This window comes from Pyricularia grisea, assembly GCF_004355905.1.
Source record: "Pyricularia grisea strain NI907 chromosome Unknown Pyricularia_grisea_NI907_Scaffold_2, whole genome shotgun sequence".
NCBI classification, from domain to species: domain Eukaryota; kingdom Fungi; phylum Ascomycota; class Sordariomycetes; order Magnaporthales; family Pyriculariaceae; genus Pyricularia; species Pyricularia grisea.
In genome coordinates, this window is record NW_022156717.1 from 6,415,370 (window position 1) to 6,437,816 (window position 22,447).

A 22,447-nucleotide genomic window follows, 5' to 3' on the forward strand; every position below is an offset into this window, starting at 1 on the left:
TAAGGCAGGTAGGTAGGGAGGTACCTTAGTTATCTATAGATATTTATGAAGCAGTTCGGCGAGAACGACTCAGTCAAAACAGACAGGCAAGCTAAATCTGGCAACTAGGACTTGGGCGGCCATCAAGCCTAGCCGCCCTAGCAAGTTGTCTAAATTAAAAGATGGGGGGCAGAAACCCAAAAAAAGGGCTACCCGAAATCAGTTACAGAGATAACATGCCCTAATATTTCGCTAAAACGAGACAGTGGTCAACAGACCCGTAAAGCGAGCAAAGCCACAGCCCGTCCGTACCTGTTTTTCCCCACTGCCGGGTTACCACCCGGACCCAGTGTCTACCTCCCGGTCCTGGAACCGGGATACACCTTTAAAACAGTTCTCGTGATATGAATATCCGCCCCCAAAAATATTGTGTGAGACAGCTCAACCTAGCCAGCCTAGCATTCCATGTTCCCATCGAGATTTGGAAGTTTGAAAGAAGGCGGTCTGCCACGTTGTTTACCCCTTTGGTATCGCGACGGGTGTAGTGGCAGCCGTGGAGCTACAGCACTACTACGGAGTACTACTACTGTATGTTAAGCCCCCAATCCCACCACAACTTGTCATTGATATGCGGGAACGGGCATATTCCGTGCGTGTTTAGTTACCACACTTATTAATGTATGTGCATCAAGCCATTCAGGAGGTACAGATGTGGCTCCTTTTGATGTTGCATCCAGCAATGTAATGAACAAAACAGTCGTTCCTAAACCGGCTTTGCCAGGCATATGCACAAGTTCATCGCGTGAAAGCTTCTTGGCCTGCATGTTCCCTACCGAGCACTACATGGGTTTCTCAGTACGTCAAAGGTAGGTACTCCGTAAGGCATGCACTATCTCACCTGGTCAACGCCACACCGTTGGCTTCTTGGTAGTTGGGTAGGTGAGCTGGGCTCCAACGCCCAGGCTTCTGTACCTCGCCTAAACCAACAAGTTATGCGGGGGGCGAGTTGAGCCTCAACAAACAGATCATATTTCGTGGCTAGCTCGGAAAGTCTCCCCCATCTTGGCATCCCCTCAAATTTGGGTGCAGACCTGAATGGACTAGTCTAGACTAGACAGTGATTGTGATCTTGTATTGTGCGACCAAAATTCAACGACGAAGGCCCTTGTTTGGGCAATCCCCGATGGCTACAAGAGTGTATGTATATTTCAAACCCACACTACGTATCATAACCCAACGAGTCAAATATCCAATTAGACACCTTAGATACCAAAACCTCTAGGCGAAACGACGTCAAGAAATTGCCTGTGCACATTAGGCCTCGTTGTGGCGTGTGACATGTTGACAAAATTGTACCCCAGATGAGCGGCGGGCGGTCACGGCGATAGTGAAAGTTGGTGCTAGGGGAGGCCAAGCACACAGACCACCGAAGAGACTGAAGAAATCAAACTGAAGGGGGGTTGCGTAAGGGTAAGGTAGGTACAGTGGTACAGGGTTGCAGCCGTCCGTTTATGAGATGTGACCAAAGCTCGTGTGCCCCGGCAAAATCAAATTGAAATGATGATACAACGTAACGTCTCTTGATGGGTGTTGAGTTTGACTACATACTTCGTACCTGGGAGGATCGAAAGGTTAACAGGAACATGGAGGGTCGCCATGTCGCCAATTCTTTCTTTCCACCGCCACTTCTTGTTCTTTGAAGGGAAATTGATATCGTGCGGACAACAGAGATAAATCATGTTGTGCCCACAGAAGATTCTGTCTATGGTACGTTTCAAATAGTAGTTATCTTTCGAAAAGACAGCGGTGACGGCGTGCAAGTGATCCTAATGTTAGGATATATGCATCGGCTCCCATGTCGATAAACATACCCTTTGATTCCTTGTGCTGTCAGTCCCTTGCACTACTAGAAGTGACAGCGAAACATTCGGCAGGGATGTGAGCATAGCACCGATAGCAAATGCAGAAGAGCTAGCCCAAAATAGCTGACTGGTGGTCCACCAAATGGTACTTACTGTACGTACAGTACGTAGCAGTACGTCTGTCTGCTGAAGATCTTGGGTTGCCAACCAGCCTCCCTAACACCTACGATTTCTGCCTCTCACCAAATGAACGATTTCGGTAATTGTATTCCTTGGTTACCTCATGCAACAACATACGGGAGCGCGCCGAAGCGCCGCCGTTGTAAGGACCCGTCGAACAAGGTAGTGACAGGAAAATTCGAGTTGGTGATACGAATTCGTCTTTGGTTGTACAATACGAGAACAAGTGGACAGTAGATTAGCGATTAGGACCCTCAAGAACACGGGATATCGTTTTTTTTTTTGTTCTAATCTCAGCGATCGACCATGGGAAATGATCGGAGATGTGGGTGGAGTGGGTCTGGGTAAAACTTGGGGCGAGAACCTCGTCGAAAAAAAAAAAAAAAAAAAAAATTACGAGAGAAGCTTGTACCCCCAAAGTCGAACAAGCGAGCCTGCCATTGCCAACACTACCTGCCCAAGCTGCCCTGCGCGCCCTTTGTTTTATCTGCCACATGATAACCCAAGAAAGTCCAGACCTCCATCTGTCGCGAGGGTGGCTGCCACACCTACCTACCCTGCTATGTTGATCATTGGCCAGCGGTCCGGCTTGCCTGCGAATGTTTCCGGCTTAGCCGAACGGTCGAGATGCAATTCTATCTACCCAAGAACCGTCTCCCATCCAGTCGTCATGGGTTGGTTTATCGCTTCAGGTCGAGGACCACCTTCCTTGGTTTCGGAGTTTCTTGGACAGTCAGATATGCAGGCGGCAAAAAATATCCGCGCCCTCTTTCGTATAGGTAGGGTGAGAATGCGGCAGTGCGGATCGAACGAGAAGGAGAAAAAAAAAAAAAAAGCTCTTGACAAGGCTGGCCAGTCTTTTCCTCCACTTACTGGATCTTGGATATTGAGGTTCTCAGCGAGAGAGCGTCGCACTGCCAAGTGTGTGTATCTAATCACGTCTGTCGTATCGCGTTGTACGTGGAGACAGACGTTAAAATCCTTGATATGACTTACAAGGAAGATTTGGCGTTTTGTGGGCCAAGTCCTCCATGGAACGAATCAAGTCGGTGGAGCAAGGACGTCATGTTTTCCGAGCTTGGACGAAATAGTTACGCTCATGGCTTGATGGCTGATTGCTACTGCTACAGTACTTGTGGGCTGTACTCACTCAGTCCACAAGTCAGACCAGACCCGCGGGTATGGTTCTTGTGTACAGGTGTGGTCAACGAATAATTCATACGTACTACTTACTGTATGAGAATCAAAGCATGTTATGATAGAAAATAGCAACTGTCCGGACCCATGGATTGCTCAAGAGTCGACTTGGTCTTGAAGGTGTATTACCCAGAATTGTTAAGCTCAAAAGGCTTGGTCAACCAAGGTCCACCCATACATATCCGGATCTGCAGATAACCGCTGTGCTCGTAACCAGGAATCGCATTTGTAAAGTGCGTGTTCCCAGGTTTGTGGACACCAATACGATTCAGCCTGCTAGTACCCCGTTACTATTTCCAGGTTTAACTGAGCATGATATGATCGACCGCAATCAAAACGCGGGAAATTTGGCGCTTCGTGATTTGAGAACTGGAATTGGAATACGCAGAAAAAGATAGGTGCCTTAGCTCGGCACCTAGGTTGGTAAGGTATCTATCTATCTACCGTTACTACCTTAACTAGGTACGTATCTCCGTCTGCCCTGGCAGGCAACAAGTCTAAATTCCAGCTGAACACAGGAAAGGAAAGGATTGGCATTTTTATTCTTTTACCCGAGAGGCGATGGACCGAGTAGGCAGGAGTTTGTTTATAGTACAGTATAGGCATGTTAGATTTGATAAGATGGATATGTTCCATGGTTTGACTGGCATGGTTGCCAGTCTTGTCTAATCTAATCTAACAAAATTTCTATTCAATATTTTCCCATGCCATCGGTAACCCCCATCCCCTGCAACCGACACCTCTTGCGCACGCGATTGAATTGTGACTGGTTAGTACAAGAAGGAAATACTGTAATTATACTGCACACAAATTTCCAAACGTCAGACAAAATGAACGAGGCCGACAAACCGTTCCAGTAAGCAGACGGGGTCCAGTAGGCAGGTAGCAGAGGGGAGAACCTAAAAAGGTCCGACTGACTGCACATCAGAGTTTGCGCCGAGGACATAGCACTTGCATAGGGCCGTAGATGTTGTGCCGACCACGACAGAAACCACGCGTGCAGCTGACGAACACAAGAAAAAAAAATGAAGTCAAACGAGTGAAGGAAGTGGGCGGGGAATGGTCCGCCGTACCTGCCGATCAGGAAACGATGCAGAAGCAATTACACCGAGTTACAAGGAGCGCCAAAAAGTAAAAATCTCTAAAAATTGCTCTCTTACAACCATGGTCCGTGTAATCTTAGCAGTCAGTCATTGATTAATCCCGACTCGAAACAAACAAACCGAAAGGCTCTCAACGGCTTTGACTTTGAAATAATTTACTGCAGTTCTTAGACTAGAACAAGGTAGATGGGCGATTACAGTTTAACGGATTACTGCAAAAGTAGTTGACGCGAACTCGAGGCCATCTACGGATAATCCGGTGAGTTTTGCTGACATTGCCGAGAACGGCAGATAAAGTTAGCCGCAAGCAGTACCTCCGGAATATTGATTTGATTTGATAGCAAACTGAAAGGATCTCTCGACTGACGCCGCCAGCGCACGTAGCCGCACCTGCAACCTGCACCTGCTGTCAGCAAAGTGTCACTGCCACTGACCACACCAAGTGTCAATGCCAGTGCCCACAACACCGCCGTGGACAAGGGACCCTCGACCAACACATCCACAACCCACAACCCCAACTTGGCCAGGCCGCCCTTCCCACCCATCTTTGTCCCGTTAGTGCTTTTGCCCGTCGTCTATCTTTTTTGTTTATTTTTTCTTCTAGCCTAATTTTTTTTCGTACGCATGCCAAAGAAACAAAACAACTTTTCACTGTTTACTATCGAATAATGAATTTTGCGCCGTCCCCACGGGCGCAACACGGTGGACTATGAGCGAAGACGCGGACATGGAAAAAACGGTGCCTAGCCCATCGAATGGCGCCAGCGAAAATAATAATGCAGGCACGGATACTCCAACACCAGCCGCCCAATTGACGACCCCTACGCCGCCGACACGAGCCACAATGTCTCCCAAAGACGGGGCATCCCCTTCGGCACCACCTGAACCCCTACTTGAATCATCTGATGCGAATAGGGGCTACAATAACAACAACAACAACAATCACGATCTCTTCTCGAGTCCCAATTCAGCATCGACCGCAACTCCTCACAGTGCTTTCAGCCCAGTTCTTGCGTCGCCATCGCCGGGAACATGCACGTCCCCAGAAGCTGATTTGAATTTGCAGTCTGTACCAAAGAGCGCCACTGTGGAACCCGGCAAAGCCAGCACGATAGCTTCTTTGTCCTCCCAGGTGGAAACGCCACTAGCATCTACTAGTTCTGGTATTGAGGGCAGCTCTTCGAATAACGCGCGGTTGATCAACACTGGTGCATCATCGGCAACGGACTCTCGGGAAGATCTGCAGTCCCCCAAAGAAGGGCGTCGATCAGCCACAGTTTCGGCCGGGGAAAAATCCGAGTCCAACTGCAAGAGCAACCTCGAAACTCATGTCAACTCCGGCATCACCACTAACGGAACCGGCAGCGTGACCAGCAGCCCTACGCGTTTGCGTATCCTGCGCCCCAAAGCCTCGAGGCCACAACTGCCCAACCCACATTCCGACCTCTACTCGCTGCACTCTTCCGAAACCCCACGAAGCGTCGTGGCCGTATCCCGTGCATCCTCAATCCGAAGCGTCTGCAGCAACGCACCCCTCCAACATCCCACTCCTGAACTCAACGCCAAGTCAGGAGCATACATCGGCAACGTAGCCGCGCTGGAAGCCACTGCAGAACGCTTTTCTATGACCTCGTCCATTGAGGACGCAATCCGCGACGCCCATACCCAGCTGAAAAGGAGGGACAGCCAGCGGTCTATGATCCTGGCTTCCCAACTTCACCATAATAGCGACAATTTCGACAATAGTAGTGTTATTAGTGACGCACCTCTACCGCCATTCTCGCGACATCTCTCGATAGCTAGGTCAAACAGTGCCGCAAGATCTGGAGGATATTCTCCCAGCGGCTACGTCATGTCACCCACTCACTCTTTGACGAGGACGAGGTTGAGATCAGCTAGCAAGGCCAGTTCGACTGGTCCGCCTTCATCTGTTATCGGTGACGTGATCCCGGAGGACGGCAGCCCCATTCTCTCGAACGATGACAACTTGATCCCGCCGCTCCCGATCTCACGCCACGGCCCAGGCAAGAGCTCTGTCCGCAGTGTCGTATCCGCCAAGAAACTCTCTCTTGCAGAGATTGCAGAGAACGAGCCACCGACGACACTCACCCACGAAGCACTCAACGAAGCCGACCAGCTTCTCTCGCCAGTCATCTCCGAGGGTGCAACACAGGATCGAACAATCCGTCCGAGTCCCGCTCAGCTGGCACAAATGGGGCTTGACCAGAGAACACCCAATGCGAACGGCCATCGGGATGACACACCCAACGCTGAAACATGGTCGCGCAGGCCCAGGTTGGATATGGGAGATTCAAACGATGGAGCCGACGCATCGAAAGAGCAAGGGTACTTCCCTCAGGACGCTTACGGAGAGTCTCAGAGTCATTACCGTGCTCAATCAGAGTTGTCGGGACACGGCTCTGAAAACGACCATATTGATGATGCATTCGGAGACTTTGATGGTGTCCACTGCGATCCCAACCAGTTCGACTTTGATGGACCATTTCAAAACCAGCTGGGTGAACATGATTATCAACAACAACAGCAACAGCATGAGCAACTGCTCTCCCAGCCGCATGATGTATTTACACAGAAGCCCGATGACATGCAGTACGGACAATCGCAGGTCCCGCGCCCTCAACCGAGAAAACCATTGGAGCGACCTCAGTCGTATTTCGACCCTTCCACTGGGCAGGATATGCTGTACTACCCTGCTCCTGTCCCGGCTATGCTGAACTTGCCTCCAAAATTGTCCAAGAAGCCAAAAACTGCGGTTAGAAATGCACGCTATTCCAAGGTGTTGGAGACCATGGCACAGGAAGGCCGGGCATCTCGCATATGGCTTGCCGATCCGAATGCAGGAGCCGAATTTGGTACTGAATTTATGGATGAGCCACGCCAGTCTTTGTCCCACGATGCCTCGGAGCCGTCACAAGAGATGTCAACAGGACAGCGTAGCGCCTCGCCCACCAAGACGCAGTTCCAACGTCAGGAACTCCGTCGGCCAGCAAAATTGAGAGAAGCGGATAAGCGCATGTCAAGGTTATCAATGATGCCGTCTGATTTGCCGCCTCAAGTGAGAGCATCTGCATTTTTCGATTCGCCCTCGACTGTGCCTCGCATTGAACTTAAAGGTGGCTCGGCGATGCAAACTCTAGACAGCATTCTGGATGCGTCGGCCAAAGCCCCCGTCAGTGCCTTTACGGACCACGCGTTCGCTGGAACTCTTGGCGAGGAGGTTTACGGTGCGGAAAAGAAAAAGAAAAAGAAGAAGCACAAGGCGCAAAAATTATCGGTGGCGTCGGTTGATCACAAGCGCGATAGTGACTCGACCGTGCGGGAGGCCAAGGAACGTTCATCTTTCCTAGGGATCCTCGCGGGCGGAAAGTCACGCACGAGCCACGACGGTTCTGATCGGAACTCAGCTATGGCCAGCTCCAAGGGCAGTATCCGAGGCGACGGTGTTTCCCAGAAACGAGGGGAGATTGATGGCAGGGAAGGCGAGGTCATGTCGCCCACCACAGAGATGCTGGCGCCTGGCGAAGACGAACAAAAATCATCATCGGGAGAAGAGGACGATGAAGACGAGGACGAGGACGACGAGATCTATCACGGTGCACCTACAACTCTTTTGGCAGAACTTCAACTCAGAAAGCATCAACAGAAAATGCGTACTCGACCCATCAACAAGGCTCACCCCAATGGCCTCCACACGACGCTGCTGGAGCTCGACGCCGTCGCTGAAGTCGAACGAAAGAATCGCATTGGTAAACGGGTGAATCTTGCCTGGGAAGACCCAACTTTGGCGCACGCCGACGTGTCTGATGATGAGGACGTTCCCTTGGCAATGCTACAGGCGATCCGCGGCAATCCCACCGGCAACATTTCCACAGCTGTCGCCGATGTCAACCGCCCGCTTGGGTTAATGGAGCGTCGCGAAATGGAGGATAATGAACCGCTGAGTCGTCGCCGTGACAGGATCCAAGGTCGCGAGACGATGCAGCCGACCTCAGTCTACCTCAACCCTGTCAGCCAGACGCGTGCTAGTCAAATCACCCTCTCGCCTGCCATTGCAGGGGTGAATGCGCACTTGCGTACTCAATCTCAGGCAAACCTCGCCCCGCTCGTCAGTCACATGGCTCAAGGTCAGCAGTCACGTCCTGACGAGGATGAGGATGAGGACGAGCCGCTTGGTGACCGTATGCGCCGGCTCAAGGCGCGTGATGACAAGGCGAGCGCTCTACCAGTTGCCCGGCCCGTCAGTACCGCCTTCACTGTTGAGATGATGAGTCAACTGGGAGTGGGTGAACCTGAGGCGGACGCTCAAAGCAAGCCCCCCAAGGCCAAGGTCGATCCACCCCCCGAGGAAGAGGAGACACTTGGTCAACGCCGCCGACGCCTACAGGCAGAACGCGAGGCGCGAGAGCGAGAAATGAACGTCAACGCCGGTGCACTACATGCGTTGACGGGCGGTGCCGGACTGGGTGCTCGAAGCTTGGAGCAGAACATCGGCCCCAGCTACAACAGACTTACAAAGAAGATCAGCATGGCCGACGTCCTGGCCGCACACCCGGTTAGCGATGCCAAAGGCCAGATGGACCCCCGCGAGGCAGAAAGGCTGAGACTCCAAGCCGAGGCTGAGCGCGCGGCCCGCGATCACGAAGCAAAGATGCGAACCCTTCGCGCGCAGCAGTCATTTTCTCAGCTCTCCGCAGTCGGAGACAATCCGCGCGGCGTAGGCGTGCCGACCTCGATAGGCATCGGCGCCCAGCGTCAAGTCAGCGGCTTCCAAGGCGGTCGCTTCAACGACGGCGCCGGCGGCGGTACCGCGCTGCCTATAGGTGCGGCTCAGGATGGCCCCGGACAAGGAAACTGGGGAAGGCAGCTACATCAAGGAGGAGGCCGCACTAGCATGTACGGAAACGGCTTCCCTGGTGGGCAACACTATGCACCACCGGCATACGGATACGCCCAGCCATACGGACAGATGATGGGTGTGCAGCAAGACATGGTCGAGAAATGGAGACAGGGTGTCCTCTGAGAAACAAGACGCTCACACAATCCAAGCATCGCTTCATCTTTACACATCGTCACACAACATGCCACTCAAGGCACAAACTGAACAAAAAAAGACATTTATTTTTTTTCCTTTGTACGACATAAAACCAGGGAGGGAACGACAGTTAATGAAATCACAGCAAATCAATACATATCAAGGTCGAGTGAGCAATACGCGCTCATAATGCCCTTGTATTTGGGGGGGATGGATTATTTTCCTCTTTTACCACGTTTCTCCTCCCAACAACATAGACCCCCATACAACAGAGTGTTAAATACACTTCTTATTTTTCCCTTTTGTTTTTTTTTTCTTTTCTTTTCTAGTTGCATGGCGGAGCGGTGGCAACATGGCACGAAGGCGGGGTGGGGTCTAGGCATATATCATACCTTTTGTCAGCATTTTCCCCCAAAGATATGGCGTTTGTTCTTTTTCTTGTTGTTCTTCTTTGAATATCGATATTCAGGAGGCATGTAAAACTGTAAACCAACTAGTCTAGTCTAATAACGCGCAAACTTATCCATCTGCAATGATCTGTCCCAGTTACTTGAATTGATGTTCCAGAAAGCCACTTACTTACTCCAAGAGTTGACTTGGCGATGGATACGAGAAGCCACCGGCCACCGAGGCGTGTTAAGACGAATAGACGAATAAACTTGGTACAACCTGCATATCATGTATGTATATTACTTGTTGCTATAGTGGTATTATATGTGCGTCGCAAACCATGTACACTTGTTGCTTAGGGGTGCGATAAACAAAAGCAAAAACAAAAAGGGGTATCCATCTTCATCAGCATGCTCCCGGTTTCATCGGGGGAAAAAAAAGAAGAGATCGCAGACCTGTTCAATACTGTGTTGCTTCAATCTGCCCTCCGGTCTGAATCTCCATTACCATTAAATTCCCAAAACAATATCATAATAACAACTGTGTTTGTCCAATGCCTTTCATAAACTTTTTATCTTCCGGGATCCTGATACGGTGCTGCCTTCTTGAACCTGAACAGCAGTAAAGCCCTTTTCTAGGTGGCTATCTTGCTGGCAGCAGGCTTTTCTAGTTCTCCTGAACCGTCTCGAGTACGAGGATCCTCAGCAAAGGCGATGTGGTTGCTGTCCTTTTTCTTGTCTTCCTTTCCGTCCAAGGACTTGCCACTATCGTTGTCAGTCTTGTTGTTTTCCGGAATCTTCGTCTTCTGCCCGCTTGTACCCTGTTCTTGGTCATTGGCACCGGAGCGGCGAGAACGGTCGTCGGCGGACTGCTCCGTGCTTCCCCGCTTGCTATTCTCCTCGTCCTCCTTGCGCCTCTCGCCAGCATGCTCGGCAACTTGTTTCTTCTTCTCCCTCTTGACTTTGCGTTCGACCTTGCTACGGCCGTCACTCTCGCGTCGGGCCCCCTTCTCAACAACTTGCTCGAGTTGGCCCTGTTCAATACCGGTGAGCGCGCGCTGAGCGATTTCGACGCTTTCGAAGGCAGCTCCAATCCCGCGCCGACGTCTCGCAGAGAGGCGACCTCGGATACCTCCGGATTGTTTGCGCTCCGCCTCCTCCAGCGCGCGTGCAAGACGTTGCAAAACTTTCCATCCATCGAGGATGCGGTCAGCAAGCTTCTGCTGTCCTTCACGGTCTAGCGACTGCCACTCCCTATGGGCCTGCACTATACGAGCCCTGCGGAGATGTTTAACAGGCGATCGACCCTTCTCCAACTGCTTGGCTACGCCCTTGAGCGTGTACGCACCAGGCCCGGCAATGGCGGCAAAGTTTTTGAGGACGAATCCCATCATACCCATGCCAACACCTTTTGCAAAGCCTTTGGCGCCCGAGTCTCGAGCGCCACGCACAGGGAGGCGGACAACCCCGGTGAAAGCGTCGTAAACGCCATAGCCAAACTCGCGTCGCGCCGCCCGCAGTCCCGACCGCATGCCAGTCACACGCAAGGGCCTCCTTACAGTATCATCTCCGTAGAGACGCGGGGCGTTGTGGAAGCCTTGGGCGACTGCAAGCGACATGTCGACGGGTGCCCGTGCCAGTGCGTGTGCCGACTTGCCAACACCCTTCCCTACGTTCTGCGCAAATTCATGGGCTCGACTGGGCTCTTCTGAGGTGTCCGTGGTGGCAGTTGTAGCCAAGGAACTAGCGTAGCTCTCCCGATGAGGGTTGGCACCACGTTTTGGTGTCTGTGAGGGAGGCTCCTTTGAAGGTTGAGCATGGTCTTGAGCTTCGGTACCTTCAAGCTCATCCCCGTTCTTGTCATTATCCTTGTCGTTATCCGAATTTTGGTTGCCGTTTTCAGCCAACTTCCCCGCTGTCTTTGGCTTCTCCTCTTTAGAATCCGAAGTGGTAGCTAGCGTCTTCGAGGACGTATCTTCGCTAGAATTCGTCTGCTTCTCGGATGGTTGGGCTGGTTTTGACTTGGAAGAGTCCTCCTTCTTGTCCTTCTCAGTCTCAGCCTCCATGTCCTGACAATTGGCCTCCTGGGCCTTTTCTCGCGCTTCGCGACGTGCTTTTCGCTTCTCCTTCTTCTCCTTACGCTCTCTCCTTTTGTTTGAGCTTTTTGCAATGCGCATCGGCACACTTCCCACACCTCCAACCACATCACCAACCGTGGTAACTAGAGAGCCAGCCAGGCCCGTCACAGGTTCTCCGGGGCCCTCAAAATCGTTCCACTCTCGGTGGCGAATAAGCTTGAGTTTGCGCCAGGACAGTGCATTCTTGCTGGCAAGGACTTCCGCGGCAATAGCGCTGAGGCGTATATTGGTGTGCTTGAGATGCCAGATTGCCACGCGGTCCTCGAGGACGCAGCAGCGCATGGAATGCGTTCCTTGCAGCGTCAGATGCTTATGAAACGATTTGCATGCGTTTTCGGCACCGTCGCCTTCTTTCTCTATGTCTCTAGCGATCTCAGTGGCAGCCTGCTTGGCTTCATCGCTGAGGCAGTATTTAATGCCCTCGGCAAGCTTCTCCGCAGTGAGACGTTTATAAGGCACAGGTTCGGGGCCGGCACCGCAGCGCTCCAGCATGCTACCCCAAAAGTGTTGATCGCCAAAGAAGGGCACGACCATTGTTGGTTTCCCACATTTCAACGAGATAGCCGTTGTTCCGGCACCGCCGTGTATGACACAAGCAGAAACGCGGGGGAATAGCCAATCGTGAGGGGTATTCTCGAGCATGTAGACGTTGTCGGGAACGTTTTCACCACCAAGCTTTCCCCAGCCTTTGGAAACCAAGGCTCGCACACCTGCCTGCTTTACAGCCTCGAATATCATCTCCGTGAAGCGATCAGGATCGTCTACCACGATAGACCCAAATCCAATGTAGATTGGAGGATCGCCATCGTCCAAAAACTTGACCAAGTCGTCCGGTGGCTTGAACGAAGACGCAAGGTCAAGGAAGACAAAACCCGAGATGTCAATTTCATCACCCCAGTCCTCAGGCTTGGGAACCAGCCCAGGGCTCCATAGATAAGTGAAGGGAACATGAAGTCGATATGTAGCTCCGGGTGCCCAGAGAGTCGAGACTGGATCCAAGCCCAGTGTCTTCACTCGGAAATCGTTGACCAGGTCGCCCAGCCCTTGCCAAACCATCATTTCAACCAGTGGATACGATATAAAGTTCGTGTAACCGGGGTCAACATTGGATTTTTTGATGCTGGCGAGCGGATGGGGGAATGCCTGCGTAGGAGTGTATGGGAAAGTGAACATGAGATGCAGCGGAATCCCCAGGGCTTCGGCGATGTGGTAGTGTGCGAAACTGGGAGGGTTGGCAATGATTGCATCCGCAATGAATGGAGGTTTATCACCCATCAATCGCAGGTTATCCTGGTCTTTGGGGTCGTCTGTTGCGTGGATGCAAGCCCTCCAGAAGCCCTCAAACATCTCCGCCATGGCTGCTCTCCTGCGACCAATGTCTCCGGCCTTGACTGTCTCCAGTTTGGGTATCATACCGGGGTTCTTGACCATGAAGGCCATCAACTCCGAAGGATCACCTCCCACAGAGAAAAATTCAAGACCCGAGTCCTTTTCGACAAAATCTTTAAAGGCCGGGTGGGTAGCGATACGGACTCGGTGGCCATATTGTTGCTTGAGAACCTGACCGATCTTGAGGAAAGGTTGAGCATCTCCACGGGATCCAATAACCATAATGACGATGTTGAGTTTCGGACAGGGCACATTAGCCATTGCGACTGTAGTCACCGACGAGGCCCTGGAGCCCGCAGGCCTCGAGACATAGTCATCGACATCTTCGTTATCCGATGTTGTCTCCTTCGATTTGGGTACGACCTTCTTTACTGCCGACCCAATCGCCTTTGCGAGGTACCCGGTGCTGCTGGTATCGTTCACCGAGATGGACAGACGACCGTCGCGCTTAACTTTACCCTTAGTGTGGTAGTTGTCGTTGCCCACCCGGAACTTTCTGTAAGGGTCGTCGCTCTTTTGTTTCTGCAGCTTCTTCTTGACGCGCTTCTGCTTCTTTTCCTCCTGGGCCTGGCTCACCTCGTCCTCCGAGGATGAAGACGAACTGCTAGAGTCGTCATGGTCACCCCGCCACAGCGCCCGCTGCATATCGGGTATGTTTGTGCCGGCTCGCTGCAGGCGTCCGGGCATTCCCGAGAACCGGCGCGAGCCTTCCCGGGGAGGTATCGCTTCGGTCATCGCCCGCTGTCCCCCGAGCGGTCGAGGCCTGAAGTACTCGTCATCGCCCGAGAATCGCTGGAGCGGGTCGGAATGCGTCTTTGGCGGATGTTCGCCAGGTTTTGGGGGCTCGGGTTCCTTGCCGGCACTTGCGCTAGAGCCGACACCCTTGGTTTGGTTCTGCCAGTCCTCAGGGTGGGGAGGCACAAATGTCGGATAGACGACATTCCCTGTCTCTCTGTCGCGGAGGACCGTGGCATCCTTGCCATCGTTTCTTATCTCGGTCTCGAACGACAATTCTTGATCAGACGACGACCGTGACTCGAGCTCCTTGGTCGTGTTGAAGACGAGATTCCCGGCGGCAGCCATGGCTGCGGTCGTGCCCTGAGTGGCCAAGCAACCTAGAAGAAGCTAACCTAGGTAGCTACCTAGCTTTACTGTCGAGTGTTTGGAATAATGGCTATAGTTGCATTCCTTGGGCGGCGGCTGTTGATAGAGGACCGTGGCGGTTGATTAAATGCAGTGGCGTCGAAAAAAAATAGAGGTGATGCAATAAAAAAAAAAGTGTTTACGTTCTGAAGCTCATTATCGAATAAATTTGGTGAAAGACTACCTACCTAGGTAGGGTAAGGTAATGGTAGCGTAGGTAAGGTAAGGTAGGTATGTTTACTTTTTGGTAGATCTAGGTTAGGTAGGAAGGCACGGCAGATGTTGGTCAATGAACCGGCCGTTGTAGTTTGTAGTTGATGTCGAAGCGCTAGACCAAGTCAGCTCAGATGGTGCATGAAATATGTGTGTATGCACCGTCAAACTTTCCAAAATGGTGTCCGGACACAAATTAGCTGGATGGAATTGGGTTGACTCTTTCTGAGGTAATACAGAACAGCTATGGCAGGCACGATTACGATATTAACCATCCAGTCTCCTCAGCGACTTTTGCGCACCACAGGCCGCGTCAAGGAAAAAAGGTGAGTGAATGCGGTTTCAATGACATCATCACTTGGTCGGGTTGGCTTGGTGAAATTTAATTGATTGACCTGCAGTGAGATTAGTCTAGGACTAGCCTGCAGTCAGGTTTCATCGCTACCCGACCTGTACTCCACACTGACGGGCCTGAACCGAGCACGGGCGGGCATCTTTCAATTGGTCGCTGCAACATCCGGATAGCCTGAATAAGCCTAGCGTATGGGTGATTTCCCTTGAACTGAATTTATTTTCTCCAAGCCATCATTGTGCGCGAACTCACGGCCCGTCCTTGAGCAACTCACCCGCATTTCCATCTTAAGATGCAACTCTAATTCGTCAATTCCTGGCCTACAATTGTACAGTATACAAGTCTCCCGAACCAACCCAACGAGACGAAATTAAAATACCAAAGAAGGAAAAAAAACAAGTTTCTTCAAAGTGATTGTGCATAATTACTCTAACTACGGAGTAGGTACTATTCTGGTCAGTATTACCCCATTAGGTATCTATTTGTGCATCAATCACATGCGCCCCGAATCATCAACCAGTCAAGTTCAACCGATCATCATAGATCCTCCGCCACCAATGTATGTACGGGAGTATGTGTGATGTGATTATTTGCGGACGGGGCGCCATGCCGGTAAGACCTTGTGCTTTTCCCATGCAGGCAGGCTGCCACACGAACCTTAAAACAAAGAAGGTTTTCTCGACAGAAGATTACCGGTACAACGCAATCGAAATCCATTCAACCCCTCTCAGACAATTGCCAAACCCCCTCCAACATCAGGTCCTCAGCTTGAGCGCTACCCAGCCCGCTATCCGATATCCTGCAATGATGCCGACCATGATGCCGACGTCCCGGCCCATGTGGCCCGTGCTGTAGCCGTACTGCCTCAGCACACCTTCGCCGGCGATCTTGCATTGGTCGGCAAGCTCCGTGACGTACATGCACTGGCACGACTCTCCGCAGCTGTAGGAGCGGTCGGCGAACTCGTTGATCATCATGCCTTCAAAGACGTACTTTTGGTAATCCCAATAGTGAAAGACATATTTGTAGAAGACGTTTAAGATGGTCGGTTGGACTATGTTTAGCACCAGTCACATGGCAGTCAGTGGGTTCAGTCTTTTTTTTTCGGGTCTGTTTCCATTCCGCAAGGGTTTGACTCACCCATAAAGCCATTCACCGACATCCACAGTCCGTTGGCGAATGCCACGAGAGCCAGTGAAATAACGAAGCTGGGGAACAGGGAGGTGAACAAGACCACCAAGCTCTCCGCGGCCAAGAGGTCAAGAAAGACCCACATGACCCATACGAAGAATGCATGTGCGGTCGGCTGGAAGTTGTTGAGCCAGTACGAGATGGCCGAGAAGGAGATGGCAATAAGGACTGTGTTTGTTTGTTTGTTTCTAGTCAGCCCAATCTCTCTATACCATCGGACAGGCCGACATGGAGACTCGCGAAGTGGATTCACTTACATAAATAAGGGATACCAATGAGGAAATTCGATATCATGAGCGCCGTTGCACCATACAAGCCGTTGTGGTGCTCCTTGACGTACTGTAGCCGATCTTCGATGAAAGAAGGCACATAAGCAACCGCCATGAAGGACATGAAAGCTGAGCCGAAGACTGATGGGAAAACGTGGTTAGTGAATCAGTAATAATCGAAGGGGCTCACCCCAGCCCGGTCGTCAAGGAAAGAATGTACAGCAACAAGAGAAAGATGGCCCGACTTACAAATGGCGTTGATAAACGGCTGGATGGAGCTCTGCTCAGGCTCAAGCCGAAGCCAAACCGTACCCATCATGATGGCTAGACCGGTATACATGGCCATCCTGATCCCATAGGCAACCACATCCCGGTGGCTTTTGACAAAGGAGCGATGGAGGAGCGTCAAGACCAGACTGAGCTGTCCAGGCTTCTTCTCGGAATGACCATCCGCGCCGAAGAGGTTCTCTGCCCCTCTCGATCCAAACGATTCGACCTGCCGCAGATCAGCTCGCATCTGCTGGCAACGCGACGAGTTGGTCCACGCCTCTTGCAGCCTGCCCAGCAGTGCCTGCGCGTTTTCCCTGTCTTCGGCAAAGTCGACGTTGACCAGCTCGAGGAGCCACTCGGCCGGGTTGGAGTGCAAGGGGACGTTGAAGCCTATCGACTCGTAGTAAGGGACAACCTCGGTGACCGGCCCGAAGTAATGCTGCTTGCCCTGCGACAGGAGACAGAGTTTGTCAAAGAGCATAAATGTGGAGGTGGATGGCTGGTGTATGCTGGCGATGACGATCAACTATACAAAACACCCATATTTTGGTAAGCATGAGGCCGAAGAGCCAAACGAAAAGTGGGGGAAATGACCCTTTTCATCACTCTCGATACAAATGAGGATCAGAGACGGAAACACCCACATTGTTACGCTTGGCGACGTTTTTCAAGTAGCTGATGACCTCCCTGCTGGCGGCCGAATCAAGCCCGCTGGTCGGCTCGTCGAGAAAGAGGATCTTGGGGCTGGTGATGAGCTGGCTGGCCACACCAACACGGCGCTTCTGGCCACCGCTTATACCCTTGCGGATCGGGGTGCCGATCAACGTGGAGGCCTGGTTGGACAGACCGAACGCGGAAAGAAGTCCATCGACGCGCCTGATCCTCTCCTTGCTAGAGAGCGAGCCGCTGCTGGTCGACAAGCGCGAGGCAAACATCAGAGTCTCTCGGACAGTCAGAGACCCAATCAGCGCATCCTCCTGCTCCACAAAGCAGCTCATCTCTCGAAAGGCGGCCCGAGAGGGTTCCGTGCCGTTTACGAGGACGGCTCCGTCGGTCGATTCGGCGCCGGTCGACCGCGACGCCAGCATGTTTAACAGAGTCGTCTTGCCGCAGCCCGAGGGGCCCATGAGGGCGAGGAGCTCGCCTGGTATGAAGGCGCGAGTGGGTTAGATACATCATAAGACATAAAAGGAGTACCGGCACTATATATACACCGAGTTTTGTCTTACCTGCGTTGACGATACCCTCAACGTTGTCGAGAATGAGCCGCGGCTGCTTCGAATCCCTATCGGTCACCTTGACGGCGACGTTTGCCCAGGAGATTGACTTGACCGTGGTGTTTAGGAGATGCGCCCCCGAGGCCGACGAAGACTCGACATCCGCTCCATCCTTGCCAAGATCTGAGGCGTGTTGAGAGTGAAAGTCGGATCGGTGGTCAGACGGCTGGGTCGGCTGTGAATAATCGTGATGGGCACTCATGGTGAACAAGACAAAAAGAAACCAGTGCACTAAATGTGGGCAAAATAAAAAGGAGAGAACGCCCCTCCGTGATGGATATCAACAGAGATCAACGAAGTATCCGAGCAACGAAAGATCGAGGCGATAGTGAACACTTTAAAACCTCGAGAGAATCCGCAACAGAGGAGGCAGGCAGCTCGTTAATAGACGACTACTGGACGAGGCCACATGCAAGTTGGTATTAATACATCTAGTAAGGCATGTAGTACAACCCGACAAAGACCAGGCTCCGAGGCAATGGCGCCTGCAGTGCCTGACATCCATGACATGTTCGGGTCCCGTTTTTGGTTAATGTGGCAGGGCGAAGCGAAAGCAATGAGGGCCCTCTCGGGGATCTGGGCATTTCAGGATGGAAATCCCTCTACCATATTGGAAAGCCCACATGGCGGCTATGGTGGGAGGTGAAGAAAAAAGGATTTTAACAATGAAAATGGTGGGTGGCCGTAACTTCGGCGTTCTCCCTCTAGATCTAGGCCTTTGCGGATTTGTTAGTTGATGTACGTATTTTTACCCCTGGTTCCGCTAGGCAAAAGCACAAGGGTTGCTGGGCAGGTAAAGCCGTATAGGAGGGGTTCACAAAGGCCGAACGAGAAACAAGATAGGGTGTAACGTCAAGGGACCAATGAAGGGACGGTAAAGCCCTATAGGAGGGGAAAGGACCTCGAGTATCGGTCCGGCAAGAACGCAATCTGTCCCCCAGGTTGGGAAATAAGCAACATAGTGAACAAGGCAACTAAGAAAACGCTAATCGGCGACTTGGCGGGCTTCTCCATCTTTTACACTATATATAATGAGCAATGCCCCACTCACTGCAGTCGGGTACGTACCCATTTTCGCAGCCCTGCCTGGAAGTCGCCGATGACAGTGGGGAGATGCTAAAATTGGAGGCTAAAATGTTATTCCGACCTGCAGATTTGCGAGTTGAAGGGGTAGATAAGAAATACGTACTCTAGGAAGAAAGGAAAATACCACCACCATGACTCAAGATTACCCTTCCTATAGGGCGAATAGCAAATGCTGTCCCTATCACTAAGACACGCTCTTCGGGAATTTTTCTGTACATGGCATGCATGCCATGTGTCAAGTTGAGACCAAATTGTCTCCAGGACACACATGGTGCTATTAGTGAGTGATAGTAAGCGCAGATGGATAGATCAAAATATGATCCAAGAAGAGCGAAAAAGAGGAAAAGAAATAAAAAGATACAACAAGAAACAGCCGAGCTCTCCCAGTTCAATATAGCAAATTAAAAACGCCAAAATCCAGCTTTGCTACTCCTGATCACAAACCCCTTCAAGGCTGAGTGACCTGCGCCGCGGGCAGTATGGATTCAAAGTCGTTCATGATGCCTTCGTCAGCATTCAAACTACTAAGCATCTGCTCCTGCGTGAAGGCAACCCAAAAGGCCGGGCTGATCTGCTGGGCCTTCTTCGCGCGGTAGATCTCCTGGGCGACGCCTCTGACCTGACCGCCGGCTTTGGCGGCGTTTTGCCATACGGCGCTGATGCGCTGCAGAGCGCCGATGTTGAGGCGGATCTGCTGGCGGAGGTCGTCCTCGTCCTGCAAAAAGTACAGGGCCCACTTGTTAAGGTGCACAATCGACGAGAGCGTCAGCACACACGTGAAGAAGTGCGTGTGCGAAAGGAGCGGTACCGCGTGCGTCACCATCCTAGACACCTCGCATGCTGCCGTCACCGTGTGTCGAGTGTGGGTGTTGAAGGCGTCTCCGCTCGACACGGGCATGTGCGGCGCGCACGATGTGACGCTGCGGGATGGGGACGAGTCCAGCTGGGAATGAGGCTGGTGGAGCATTATAGTGCAGCTATCGAATCGGGGATTAGCGTTTCGAAATCGGGGAAGCCAGGGGACCCTCTTCTTGTCAGCGGGCTGGAGGTCGCCGACTGGGAACAGAGCTGGACAAAAAAAAAAAAAAAGATCTGCGAGTAAGCTGACAAAAAAAAAAAAAAAAACTTACGCATGGTTGATAAACAACGCCTGGAACATCATCTCGTCTAGCTGGCATTTTTTGTTGAGCGCATCTTGTCTACTGCGCGGAAGATGCATTTTCCAGTTGGTGAGCAATGCCTCCAGCTTGGCGAGGTTGTCATCATCAGGCGATAGCATCGGCGGAGTCCTCATCATTCTGCCGAGGTTGCGAGCCGACGCGATTCGATACGCAAAGGACGAAAACTCGCGATCCTCGCCTGAGAAAAGCTGATCGTCAAAGTCTTCCATGTACATGGGCATGGGAATATTCTGTAATGTGTTGTGAACGAGCGCATACTTGTCAATACGATGGCCATATTGAATGAATTTTGGTCAAAGCGAATGAATGGATAGAAGAAAAAAAAGACCATCGCATCTGCGCTATCAACTTACCCCTGACAAGTACTGGTGCTCTTCGCAGGGGAGACCGACGTCGGCGGCGACGTCATAAAGCGCAAAATTGGTGATGCGATGAACGCCGGCGATCATGCCATTGACCACGTACAGCTCCCACCAGGTGCGGCGCCAGCTCTCCTCGACGACAGAGCTGCCGCGCCCGTTGGCCGTGGCGAACTGGCGAGTGTTGAGTCCAATCTCTACGGCGAGCCGCTCCGCGTCGCCCATGAACTGGTTCGCCCGCGCTTGGTTGCAGCTACCGTCCTGCCCGATGGAAAGCAGCAGCAGCGTCTGAGCAAGGAATCCATCCCTTGGGCAGCCAGGATGGTAGGCAAGGCTGACGGCCTCCTCAAAGTACTGGGCCCTAGCGGGGCCGGCGTCAAGGTACAGGGAACCAATGTACCGCATGGCGGCCAGGAGATGTTCGAGCTTGGCCGGCCCTTCCCTGATGACCCTCTCGAGGGCATCTCTGGGCAGCACGCAAGGGTGCGAGGCGTGGAAGTTTTGGTAAAAGGAGGTGAGGCAGCGCTCGGGAATGCTCAAGTGGCTTCGCATCTGCGAGCCGGCGTTGTTGGCGTTGCCGCCGCCCAGGAACGGGTTTCTGTACAGCTGCATGTTGGCCCCCACCGGGGGCGCGACGAACTGCGCCAGAGCCGGCGCCTGGGTATAGGAACCAGCCGTGATGGTGCTGCCTGATGGGCTCGCGCCGAGAAGCATTGGGCATGAGTCTTCTTCTGGCGCGGACCCTGGAGTTGGCGACGAGGCAAAGCGCTTGTTTGGATTGTGTGCCACATTACTCTTCCGAGGGCCCTTGTACCCACGCCGCGATGCGATATAGACGCACTCCGAGGCAGAAGCCACGCAGCGGGAGCATGGTGTTGCGCCGTCACATTTCAAATGTTTGCCGCGCTACATTTGTTGGGAAGTGATGGTGGTGGTGATGGGCGAACACCACCACAGCAACAAACGAATTAGCCGGGATGCAAAAGTCGGCGATGATTACAAGGTAACCAATTTTTTCTTTTTCTTTTTGGGTGTAGGTATTCTTTAAGGCAAATACAAATGAGCGACTTACACACGCTAGACATGCGGCGGGCACCGATGGCGCGCCGCCGTGCGATGACGACGATTCACCACCACCCAACGAGGCTTCGGGCCCCTCGCCTGTACCTGACTGCAACCCCACTTCTACTTCTGACCCCAACGGAGAGGTGGACTGCCCGCTGGTGGTTGCAAGAAGTTGCGCGACGTTCGGATCGAAGACATCCATGGCCCTTTTGTTTCTGCTACCCGTCAGAAGAAAGTATCATGCGCCTAACCTGCCGGGGGCCAAAATTGATCAATTTTGGTTTCCTTTGCTCGTTATTTGTCGAAGCTGGGTGACCATACGAGTAAGCTAGGTTAAGGTAAGGTTAAAGCTGCAAGGAGATGAATGCTGCTTAAGAAATTTCTCGAGTCAAAACAAACTCGAAACGAAACGTTCAGTGAAAGAAAAGAAAAAAAAAAGATAAGGAATAACAGGACCAATACAACAGACGATGGGGGTTGGTTGGCAAGGTTGGGTAACTTGGGTTTCATTCGGCTTTAATTGAGTTTTGGAAACAGCGCAATTGATTGAATCTTTGCTCAAAGTGGAATTCCTTGTGGCCCGCAAGCGGAGAGTACCACTTGCCTCGTTAAGAACCTGGAACTTTGTGCGCAACATGCAACTCTTGGCAGCACACTAAGCGTCAGCGAGACAAGACATAATAATATCTTGAAATGTCTTGTTGAACAAAGAATCAATTAGGCATACATACAGTATATACAACACCTTTTT

The 22,447-nt window shown here is 52.0% G+C and overlaps 4 protein-coding genes across 4 annotated transcripts; 1 reads left to right on the forward strand and 3 right to left on the reverse strand.

Annotated features, from left to right (window-relative positions):
- Positions 1–5,030: 5,030 nt before the first annotated feature.
- On the forward strand, positions 5,031–9,362 carry PgNI_04480 (uncharacterized protein; the record flags this gene model as incomplete). The annotated part of the gene is made up of 1 exon (XM_031124525.1): positions 5,031–9,362. One exon carries the CDS (start codon positions 5,031–5,033, stop codon positions 9,360–9,362), a length of 4,332 nt encoding a protein of 1,443 aa, XP_030984080.1.
- A 1,036-nt stretch (positions 9,363–10,398) lies between these two features.
- Positions 10,399–14,373, reverse strand: PgNI_04481 (uncharacterized protein; the record flags this gene model as incomplete). The annotated part of the gene is made up of 1 exon (XM_031124526.1): positions 10,399–14,373. One exon carries the CDS (start codon positions 14,371–14,373, stop codon positions 10,399–10,401), a length of 3,975 nt encoding a protein of 1,324 aa, XP_030984079.1.
- Positions 14,374–15,420: 1,047 nt separating this feature from the next.
- Positions 15,421–18,480, reverse strand: PgNI_04482 (uncharacterized protein). The gene is made up of 6 exons (XM_031124527.1): positions 17,958–18,480; positions 17,373–17,872; positions 16,708–17,254; positions 16,447–16,599; positions 16,139–16,357; positions 15,421–16,052 (listed from the first exon to the last, which is right to left on the reverse strand). The coding sequence occupies exons 1-6, from the start codon at positions 18,205–18,207 to the stop codon at positions 15,754–15,756; spliced, it is 1,968 nt and encodes a 655-aa protein (XP_030984078.1). The 5' UTR covers positions 18,208–18,480; the 3' UTR covers positions 15,421–15,753.
- A 571-nt stretch (positions 18,481–19,051) lies between these two features.
- On the reverse strand, positions 19,052–22,371 carry PgNI_04483 (uncharacterized protein). The gene is made up of 5 exons (XM_031124528.1): positions 21,704–22,371; positions 20,626–21,537; positions 20,222–20,502; positions 19,195–20,068; positions 19,052–19,121 (listed from the first exon to the last, which is right to left on the reverse strand). The coding sequence occupies exons 1-4, from the start codon at positions 21,896–21,898 to the stop codon at positions 19,540–19,542; spliced, it is 1,917 nt and encodes a 638-aa protein (XP_030984077.1). The 5' UTR covers positions 21,899–22,371; the 3' UTR covers positions 19,052–19,121; positions 19,195–19,539.
- Between the last annotated feature and the right edge of the window lie 76 nt (positions 22,372–22,447).

Excerpts from the sequence above, each read along its gene's own strand:
- PgNI_04482 (XM_031124527.1), bottom strand. The coding sequence starts at position 18,207 with ATGAGTGCCCATCACGATTATTCACAGCCGACCCAGCCGTCTGACCAC. Across the intron at positions 17,255-17,372 it reads ACGTCGCCAAGCGTAACAAT|TTGATCGTCATCGCCAGCAT; the intron begins GTGGGTGTTTCC and ends TGTTTTGTATAG. Across the intron at positions 16,358-16,446 it reads CATTGGTATCCCTTATTTAT|TCCTTATTGCCATCTCCTTC; the intron begins GTAAGTGAATCC and ends AAACAAACACAG.
- PgNI_04483 (XM_031124528.1), bottom strand. The coding sequence starts at position 21,898 with ATGGATGTCTTCGATCCGAACGTCGCGCAACTTCTTGCAACCACCAGC. Across the intron at positions 21,538-21,703 it reads CCGCCGCATGTCTAGCGTGT|CGCGGCAAACATTTGAAATG; the intron begins GTAAGTCGCTCA and ends CAACAAATGTAG. Across the intron at positions 20,503-20,625 it reads AGCACCAGTACTTGTCAGGG|AATATTCCCATGCCCATGTA; the intron begins GTAAGTTGATAG and ends AACACATTACAG.